Source organism: Suncus etruscus, chromosome 4, assembly GCF_024139225.1.
Source record: "Suncus etruscus isolate mSunEtr1 chromosome 4, mSunEtr1.pri.cur, whole genome shotgun sequence".
Classification (NCBI taxonomy): Eukaryota; Metazoa; Chordata; class Mammalia; order Eulipotyphla; family Soricidae; genus Suncus; species Suncus etruscus.
In genome coordinates this window covers 102,814,135-102,823,925 of record NC_064851.1, presented here as the reverse complement: position 1 = coordinate 102,823,925, position 9,791 = coordinate 102,814,135, and the positions used below count along the sequence as shown (strand labels likewise).

General features: G+C 54.2%; 1 protein-coding gene across 1 annotated transcript; it reads left to right on the top strand.

Annotated features, from left to right (window-relative positions):
• Positions 1–1,066: 1,066 nt before the first annotated feature.
• On the top strand, positions 1,067–8,622 carry C4H8orf74 (chromosome 4 C8orf74 homolog). Its single transcript, XM_049772629.1, has 5 exons — positions 1,067–1,114; positions 2,117–2,303; positions 5,702–6,102; positions 8,154–8,316; positions 8,558–8,622. The coding sequence occupies exons 1-5, from the start codon at positions 1,067–1,069 to the stop codon at positions 8,620–8,622; spliced, it is 864 nt and encodes a 287-aa protein (XP_049628586.1).
• Positions 8,623–9,791: the final 1,169 nt, after the last annotated feature.

The window sequence follows — 9,791 nt, the reverse complement described above, 5'->3', positions numbered from 1 at the left end:
TCAAAAACGAATGACTCCAGAACCCCTTTGCCCCTAAACATCAAATAGCCCAATGGAAGAAAAATGTCATAAAACTCACCCTGCCCCCTCAAGAGCCCATGAGGTCATGGTATTTTCTAGAGCCATGGGAAGCTTCTAGAGCCTTTTAGAACCTCCCACTGGGGCTTCTGCCTCACTCTCCTTCCACACTGGTCCATCTCAAGACCATCTGGGCTCATGCAGGAGGAATGCAGAGTGTCTCAGGGACCCCCCACCCCTTACCTCTTGGTCCCATGCCAGCAGGCTGGGTTTTCACACGAGCTCCTCATTGGACTCTTTTCATTAAATTCCATGGTGATGTCACCACGTCCCTGGAGAGGTCACCTTCAGGGCCGACTCTGTTTGCCTTTTCTTTATCAGCCACGATGTCATCACTTACCCCTTAAACCTAAATCCCTTTAATCATTAGCTCCAAATAGAAGTTTTCATCCTTGCAGATTGACCTGATCCCACGTGGCTGCCTCCAAAGCCACCAGACAGGAAGAAGGGTTCAAGGTACAGAAGCAGTGGGACAGGACTGGGCAGAGTGGGTTTATCTGAGTTGCAGCCCACCAGCCCTGCACACCTTTGTTCCATCTGCGGAATTCTCAAACCCCAAAGGGGAAGCATTCCAAGCTGCACCGATGGGCACACAGAGATCCCTCTTTGTGGAATGTTATCCAACCTGATAAAAGAAGGCTCAGGCTGGAGAAATAGGACACTAGGGAAGGCACTTGCCTTGCATGGGGCCAACCTGGGTTTACTTCTTCAAATGGGTGATTGCAAGAGCAGGAGTGGGAAAGGATAGGGAAGCCAAGCCAGGCCGTGTATGGAGACTCTTCACTGCCCTTTAAGCTGCAGAAGCCTGACTGAGGAGGGGAAGAGAGTGGAGGGGATCACAAGAAGGGGGAGTTGGAGGGGGCAGGGCAGGGTGGGGGAGAGGGGCCCAGGAAGGAGTTTGCCCCATCCCGGTGACCTCATAAAGCCCGCAGGCCCAGGTGGCCATGTCCCCGCTGGGCCTGGTCAGGTCCCAGCTCACGGCAGGGCCATGACACTCCTCACGGCCCAGGGTGCCCAGCAAGTTTTCCAGCTACAGGTGAGGAGCTGGGATTGCCTTGTGGCTCCACAAACCACCCTGAGGCCTGGTGCTGGCCACAGGTGAAACTATGGGCTTGAGACGCTGCATATGTGTGAATGTGTGTGAATGTAAATTGTGTGGGACCCTTGTCTACATGTGTGTCATGTGTAGGACTGTGTATGTGTGTGGATCATGTGCATACGTGGGGCCCTTGTGTACATGTATATGAACATATGTACATACATGTGAGGCTTTGTGTGTACACACATGGGAATATATGTTCTCTGTGGGATCCTTGTGCATGCATGTGGGTGCATTTAGTGTGTGGGACTCTTGTGTGCATGTGTGAATGTGTGTGTGTGGGCTCTGTGCATGTATGTGAATGTATGTTCATGCATGGGGAACCTGTGTGTATGTGTGTGGAGATGTGTGCAGACACGTGTGAAATCCTGTATCTGTCCCCATGTGACTATGCATGTGCGTGTGTGTACATGTGACTAACTCAGTGTGATACCCCGTGTGTGGGTATTATGACCCTGTGGGTATGTGTACATGCATGTACATATGATACTAGATGTGTGTTCCTGTGTTCCTATGAGTCCATGGGATCCTGTGGGGATGTGTGTTGTGCATACGTACATGACCTGGTATGAGCAGACATAAACATGCATGTGGGTTTGTGTGACCCTATGTGCGGGCTGTATATGTGTGTCTATATAAACATATGTGACTCTTTGTGGCATGTATGAACCTGCCCTTGAGGGGCCATGAAAGTCCCTCCTACCCTAAAGTATCAAGTGCACCAGCAGCTTTGGGCACGTGTGGGCAAGTGTTAAGTGGCTTGTGGGGGCATCTGAGGAGGAAATACTGCAAGGGGGCACCTTCGGGACTCAGAACCTGGAGAGACGCAGGCTGAGGAGAGAGCAGAGAAGCCAAGGTTGCTGTCCCCATCCCATGTGTCACCTCTCTGTCCCTTCACCTCTGAACCTCCACCCCTGGGTTCATCCCCTGTCCCCCCAGGGGCCCGAAGGCCGGGAACACCTCCGGCAACTGCTGCAGTGGGAGGCACCAGAGGAGGGAACCCGTGAGTCCATCCTGCTTGATACCCTCTATGAGAGCCTGCTCTTCGCCGGGGGCAAGGGCTTCCCATGGGCACAGGTGTCCCAGGTGGTCAGATTCACTGAGGAGCTGCTCAGCGAAAACAGAGGTATGGGGGTCCTGGCACGGGTGTGTGCGCCCAGGGCCCTGCTGTTCTGTCCCTGCCCTCTGCCTGCTCAAGGCTCGAGCCACCCCCTCCTCATCCTCAAAGGAGAGGAAGCAGAATCCTCTGGAGACTCCACCCTAGGCCCAGCACCTTGTGGGGAGTTGGCCCGACAGATACAGTAACTGTTGGATAAGCCTCATTGTGTGTCATGAGCCATGAGGAGAAACTTTGTCCCAGGGAGGAGGAAGAACAAAGAGAAAGCTCATATGTTTACTCAGTACACATCAGCCCCACTTGCATGTGGCCAACCTGGTTTTGATTCCCAACATCCCAGAGGGTCCCCGAGCATGCCAGGAGTGATTTCTGAGAGCAGAGCCAGGAGTAGCCCCTGAGCCGGTGCTCAGGGTGTAGCCCAAAAATCAAAAAAAGAAAAATGTTGGGGAAAGAAACCATGTGGAAAAACTCACAGTTTTAGCACCAAGCTGTGCAGGTCCAGGCAAGGGAACCAGCACGAACAGGCTCCAGGGGTGCAGATAACAGTTTTCTTGGAGTCTCTGACCGCTGACAGTGCTGCCCACGTATGAGGGATTTTTCTTCTCATGCAATATCTCATTCCAAGCGCAGACCCTTCACGGTCCATCTGTAAGGGCAGCCCCCAGATAACAAACAGCCCAGTACCCATGTCCCTAATCAGTGGAGTCTGGCCCCTTCCCAGCCCTCTGGCCTCACCCTTCTGCTTTTTCTCTCCTCACTCTCTGGATGCTGCACTGATGTTGCTCTCGGGGATCCACTGTGGAAACACAGGTGACTCCCTGATTCCTTAGGCTTCCTTCACTCCCATCTATCCCCCATGCTGTCCAGCCAGATGTGCCAGAAGTTTCCAGAAGAGTGACTTCCCCTGGCAGACACAGAACTAGAAGAAGCACTGCCTGCTGCCATGATGGGCCCCACTTCTTCTGAGGGACCCTTTAACACCTATTCCACTTTCCCATTTCAGCCAATGGGAAAGGAGCATTTCTGCTCCTCCTCACTTATCTTTTATCCTTTGATAACAGCTGGTCGTGGCTGCTTACCTTGTGGTGCTTGTGAGTGGCATTTATTTCCCTGAGATTAGGGAAGTTGGGCCACGTTGGTGCCCCTAGTGGCTGGAGAGGTGATGGGGAGACCATCCCCATGGTCCGGCTTGTTTGTTTTCTCATGGGTTTATGGAAGGGGGTTGTCATTGGCTTGTATGAGACCTTCAGATGTACTGCTATTAGCCTTTCACAAGCGCATGGTTTGCAAACACCTTCCCCCAATCCACCAGAGGCCTCTCCTGCCTGTGTGGGTTCCATGTGGGAGGGTCCCACCTGCTGGTTTCTGGCTCCTTGTCCAACACAGAGGTGAGAAGGAACAGCTAGGGGTGTCCAGGAAAGAAGCTGCCCCCCCTTTGCCCACTGGGGGCCATTCTCTGTTCTGATACTCATCACCCTGCAGATAGGACCTTCCTGAATCCCCAATCAGCCCAGCCAGTAGCTCCTCAGCTTTGTCTTTTGGGTCACAGTCACCTGTGTGCCACTGTCCTTGCAGACCTGCTTCTGCCCAACTCTCTGTCCATCTCTCCCCTGAAAAGGGTGTTTCCTGAGGTTGGCAGGGTCTAGTTCAGAATTGTGCTGGGCTACACCAGGCCCCACAGCTGGCGAAAGAGCTGGTACAGAGCTCATGGGTGCTTGACCTGAGCCAAAACTCAGAGGGTCTCCCCGTCTCCTCAGCCTTCTCCCCCTTTACTTGAGATGCCTCGGCCTGGCAAGTGTAGGGCTATGTCCTGCCTCAAAGAAGGAAGTGCCAGTCCCTGGAGGCCCTGGGCATCCCCTGGGCTCTGTCCCCTCCTCACATTCAAGATTTTCACACAGTCAAAGTCTGAGGTCCTGGGGAGATTTGGGGGCTCCCACATGTGGGAGTCCAGTGTTTATGCAGCCCTGAGTGTGTGGGAGAGTAAGACCCTTCCCCGAGGAGAGGACCAGAGGAAATCAGGAAACATCTGCCCTGCCCTGAGAGCACTGGAGCTCATGACTCTTGGCCAGAAACAAGTGCGGCCTGGAGCACTGAAGTGAGGAGCCCCACCATCACGCAAGTCCGTTGTGGGGCAGAACCCACACACCCTTTCCACCTGCCCCCTCCAGGGCTGCGGAGGGGCTGAAAGATAGGATAAGTTTGCGGGCAGGCAGACGAGGCAGACCTAAGCTAGCAAAGCACCTGGTTAGCGCAGGTGCCTAACTGGGTCCTGGGCGCTCACTTGGTGCCCACGCCTGGATTCTGCTCGTGGCAGATTGGCAGCCCCGTGGACTGGCATGGGCCCAGCTGTGCCATGGGGTTGCATATCCTGCCTGATGAGTTACCAGTATGTGTGCAACCTACATTCTTGGTGGTGGGACTGCTGCTCCCCCCACCACCAGCAAGGTCCCTAGCAGGGTGGGGGAAGCAGAGCCATTTTCGGGGCATAGACAGGCATTGGAACTCTCAATTGCAACTTGGAAGAGAAAGAACAAACTGATGATCAGACAGCAAGCTGGAGGCATCCACAGAGCGGGTCGAGGCAGCCCCGTGACAATCTGGATGTGGTTAGAGGGGAACATCCGCTCTGGGAAAACCAGCCAAGCACCTGCAGGACCCTTGAGGTCATTGTGCAGACTGTCACTGCCTCCAGCACACATGGATGTGTGGGAATCTTCCCTTCTCCTGCTGCAAGATTGAACCCATACCACCTCAACAGCTCCTACTTCTAGGAAACTCCCTGGCTCTGCCCTGGACACCTCCTCAAAGCTGCTTCATCTTGCTTCCCCCTTCCACCAGCCTCCAGTGCCCCATGCCAGAAGATGGAGATGCAAGTGCAGCCTTCTGACAGCTACAAAGTACTGAGCAGAGATCGCCTCATTTCATTTTTTGTTTGTTTGTTTTGGGTCACACCCAACGGTTCTCAGAGATTACTTCTGGCTCTGAACTCAGAAATCACTCCTGGCAGGCTTGGGGGACCTTATGGGATGTCGGAGATTGAACCCAGGTTGGCTACTCACAAGGTAAACGCCCTACCTGCTATGCTATCTCTCTAGCCCCCATTTCATCTATTTATGCTCACAGAAATCTTGGGCAATGAGTGGGTACCTTCATGGTTCTTCATCCCTGGGGGAATGGAGGAACTAGTGACTGACCTGCATTTAGGACCACTTGCAAGCTCCCCTGGCCACACCCCTGGCCTCGATGGTCAGTAACTGGCCTCTCTGCTCCCCACACCCTAGACCCTGCCTCAAACATCAGGTCTGATCAAAACACCCCTGAGCCGGCTTCCACTCCCCCATGGGGGTCCGGTCTCCGCTCTGGTTTCATCCACCCCCTCACCCTGTGCTGGTCCCCCTGTACCACAGGCCAGTCCCTCATGGAGGCTGTGATCACTTTGGGGAAGAAACTCCAGGAATATCAGACCCAGTTCAACACCACCCGCCTGCTGGTCCTGTGTGATTACTTCCAGAACACTCTGCTCCGCCACCACCAGCTCTACCAGTTCATCCTGGGCCATGACCAGGACGTGAGGCTGAGTGTGGAGCATGTGGAGGTGTGTGTACCGCCCCAGCCACTAGCCCTGACTCAGGGCACCGAGGAAGCCGTGTGGGCCCATGAACAGCAGCTGGCCAAGTTGGCGCTGGCCGAAGCACAGAAGCGTGTGGACCTGCTGGTGTGGAAGGAGGTGTTGAGGCTGGAGAAGGAGCAGCGGCTGCGAACTGTCTTCTCAGGGCAGCAGAGTGGGAACCAGCAGCTCTGCAGAGAGGTGGGCACACCCCACATGCCAGCCCTTCCTGCCCTACCGGACCAGGGCACCGAGGGAGGTGGGGGCAGGCCTGTGGGTTGTGACTTTGCAGGACACTGTCCAGGAAACAACCAGAGTGCTCTGTCCTTCTCAGGAATGAAAAAAACCTCATTGTGGTCACCAAGCTGGACTTGGCGTTGAGGCTGATGCAAGTCTGAACCCCAAGACTATGTTTCTTACCCTCTAGGTTCCATCACAGGGCAGGCAGGAGCTCCATCTCTGAGTTCTCCTTCTGTTAGGAGTCTAGTGTACCTGTCTGTGGGGCTTAGGGGTGAGGAGGGGTAAGACTGGGCTCTAGGGACATGGTAATGAGGTGGACAGATCAGCAACTCACTGCTGAGGCAGAACCTGAGAGTCTGGGGTTCATATCTGAGAAATAGGGTTTCAGGCCCATGCATGTGCCTGAGTGCCCACCCCACACAGTGCTCTGGTTGGGAGCACCCCAACCCCTGAGAGCATACCATGAGCATCTCTGGAGCATCTCTGGGGGAAATCCAAATGCAGAACAGAATAGAAGGAGAGGAGCTGCCCTCAGGTGGTTTAGGGACCCCCTGGATGCTCCAGGGGGGGCATTCTGCCAACCTGCGCCACTTCTGCAGGGATAAGCAGGCCTCTGCAGGGTCTGTGTCCAAGTCTAATCCCCTCATGGGTTCTGGGGTCACTGTTGTGTCAGGATGTGTATGTACTCATATGTGTGCATATGAGTATGTGCATCTTTGTGTATACATTCATGCATTGTACATGTATGTATGCGTGTCTGACTGCCTGGGGCAGGGTCTGGTGGGTCTTAGGGACTGTGTCTTGCCAAGGTTTTGGGTTTTTGGAATTGTCAGCTGTAAGGAAAATGTTCCTGGGAACGATTCCATCACACGCACATGTACCCACGCACATACGCATGCAATGCACCCACCCACCTATGGATATAACTCTATGTAGTGCTGGAAACATGCTGACATGATCAGACAGTGCATGGTAATTACTTCATCCAGACCAGCAGACAACCAGCATGACAGGCCTCATGGACTCAACATTGGATGCCAGTAGGTCACCCAGAACCACATGGCAGCCTGACCCTGCACTTCCCACAAACCTCTTTAGAGCCAGGCTCAGTCACTGTGGCTGGTCCTTGCTGGGAGAGGGTGGGCTCATGTCCCTGCCACAGTGTGTCCCTGGTGTGTGCCTGAGCAAACCCCAAGTGAAGGATATAAGCCAGCCTCAAACCTGCCTCCTCCTCCTCCTCCTAGAACTGACCCTCCAAAGATCAGCAGTAGCATCACATGAAAACAGCCCAAGATAAATTGGTGACTGTGCTCAGTGTGACCATTTCAGGCTGCAGCTTGAGTTCTTGGGGCAGTGGCGGTGGGCTCTGCAGGACAGCAGGGTAAGCACAGTGTTCCTGCTGCTGTTCTAAGGAGCCAAGGTTCAGAGTGGTTGCCCCAGAGGTCCATGAGCTCAGGGACCTGGCTTTGATGAAGAGAACACAGTGGACAGGCCGGAGGTTTCTACTCCTCCTGCTTCTGATTGTGGTTACATGGGCATTTGCTCAGCGATTTCCTGAGCCCTCGAACCCAGCTGCCCTAGGAACTCAACGAGTGAGAATGAGGAGAGGAGAGGCAGGTTGAGGCAGGAGAGAATATCCAGATGGAGATTGCATTGACCAAAAAGCGAGTCAGCAACAGCCAGTTTGTAGACCCAGAATTACCTCAGTGACAAGAGCTACACCCAGTTTCTTGAGGGGACAAGCAGTTACTGGACGTCCAGAAAGAGCAGCAGATGATTCTGCAGACAGAGGGAGGCAGGCCAGGAACCCCTGTGGAGGGAGAAAGGAACAAGCACCTTTTCCACTATCCCTCTGCCAACTGCCCCTCGGTGACCCAATCCAGGCTGATGTGTACTTGGGGACTGAATTCCCCTGGCAGAGAAGCAGCAGGAGGGGACAGGGACATCTGGACAGGGTGTGAGACAGGCCAAGTTTGTCTTCCATGTCCCTTACTCCTTTCCCTCCCTGCCAGGAGTTGGAGGCCTTGGTGGCCAAGGCTGTCCATGTGCACCTGGAGAGCCTGATGCGGATGCTGCAGCAGCAGATCCAGGTCCTCTTCGATATGCTGGAACTGAGGCTGCAGAGGAAGGTCCTGAGTGTTGGAGCCTCCATCCCTAGCCTGCTCGTATTCCCTGGTGACCACCAGAGCCCTGAAGCCACTCTCAGGCTGAACAGAGCCAAGGGGAAGCCAGGCAAACCCAGGAAGTAGCATCTCCACAGGCTTCAGCAGGATTCAGGGTGACAATGATGACAGGTTTATCTTACCAGTGCTTAGTGCGGGACAATGAGTAAAGATGCCCACACACACCGCGCAGGTGACCACCACTTTCCTTCTGGAACTGGCCTTTATTTCTGCATGCCTGCCCATGTCCACAGCCCCGGGGGCGCTGAGTCTGAGTGTCCTGGTGGCTGAGCAGGGTTTCCTGAGGAAAGTCTGCTAGATGGATGTCCTTCAGGGCTGGTCAAGCTCCTCGGGATCCCACTTCTCCATGACAGGGAGGGCTGAGAGAGAAGCTGGTTATAGATGCAAGGAAGGTACAGAGAGGAAGTAATTGAGTCTTGTGGACGGGAACACCCCAAGGTTCTTGGGGCTTACTCCTGGCTCTGTCTATAAGGCTCATCCTAATGGTTCTATGTTGGGAATTGGCTCTGGAGTCAGTGGGATGGAAGGCAAATGTCTGTTTGTTTGCTTTGATTCTGAGGACACAATCAGAGGTGCTTGAGGCTCCCACCTATCTTTCTGTGCTGGGGGTTATTCCTGGCAGGATTCAGGGGACCCTGTTTCATACTGAAGACCCAAATAGGTCTCATGCAAGCTTCTTAGTAGTAGTCCCAGGTGTGTGGAGCATGTGAATGAGTGAACTCTACCCTCTGGAATGATGCAGGTGAGGACCAACCAGCCTTGCTCTCAGCCCCAGAGGGGGACACATGACCCTGTGGGATCAGGGGTACCAAGGGCCAGGAAAATTAGAGGAACTGATAGGAAGAGGCCATGGGAGTCAGAAGACAGTGAGCAGAAGGAGCAAAGACCACCAAATGGGTGCCAAACTTAATGGACAGAAGAGGGTTCAGGACCCTAGCAGGGAGCCCAGGAGTGCTGGAGCAGGGCCCCTGCATCACACATGAGGTGTGCTGATGTTGCCAACATGACTTGCAGAAGGTGACCCTGTCCACAAGCTTCTCACAGCTCTAGGCCTAGCTGTGCACCCAACTGGGCTGTGGACACTCAGGAGTGACCAGGGACACGACCCCCTTCTGCCAGCCTGGTGCCACAGGGTCACTGGCAGAACAGGAGGAAGGTGCTTGTCTTGCATCTTATGATTGATGCCCATGCAATCCTTGGTTCCATCCACATGGTCCCTCAGCGGTAGAAAAGTATAGCCCCATAACATGACCAAGAATCAAGAAATAGACACAAGGCAGAGCTCAAGGGAGCACCACAGGCCCAGTAGGCATGAGGGCCTGAGTTTGAGGCCTGAACCACCTGGGCCCTGAGTACAAGTGTGAGCCTTGAAACACACACACACACACACACACACACACACATGCCTGACTGTGCAGCAGCACTATGGACTCAGGATGACAAGGATGTGCACAGGTTTATCCTACC

Bases quoted from the DNA above. Each gene is read 5' to 3' on its own strand.
- C4H8orf74 (XM_049772629.1), top strand. From the start codon at position 1,067: ATGACACTCCTCACGGCCCAGGGTGCCCAGCAAGTTTTCCAGCTACAG. The intron at 1,115-2,116 runs GTGAGGAGCTGG...CTGTCCCCCCAG, and splicing joins AGCAAGTTTTCCAGCTACAG to GGGCCCGAAGGCCGGGAACA. The intron at 2,304-5,701 runs GTATGGGGGTCC...CCTGTACCACAG, and splicing joins GCTGCTCAGCGAAAACAGAG to GCCAGTCCCTCATGGAGGCT.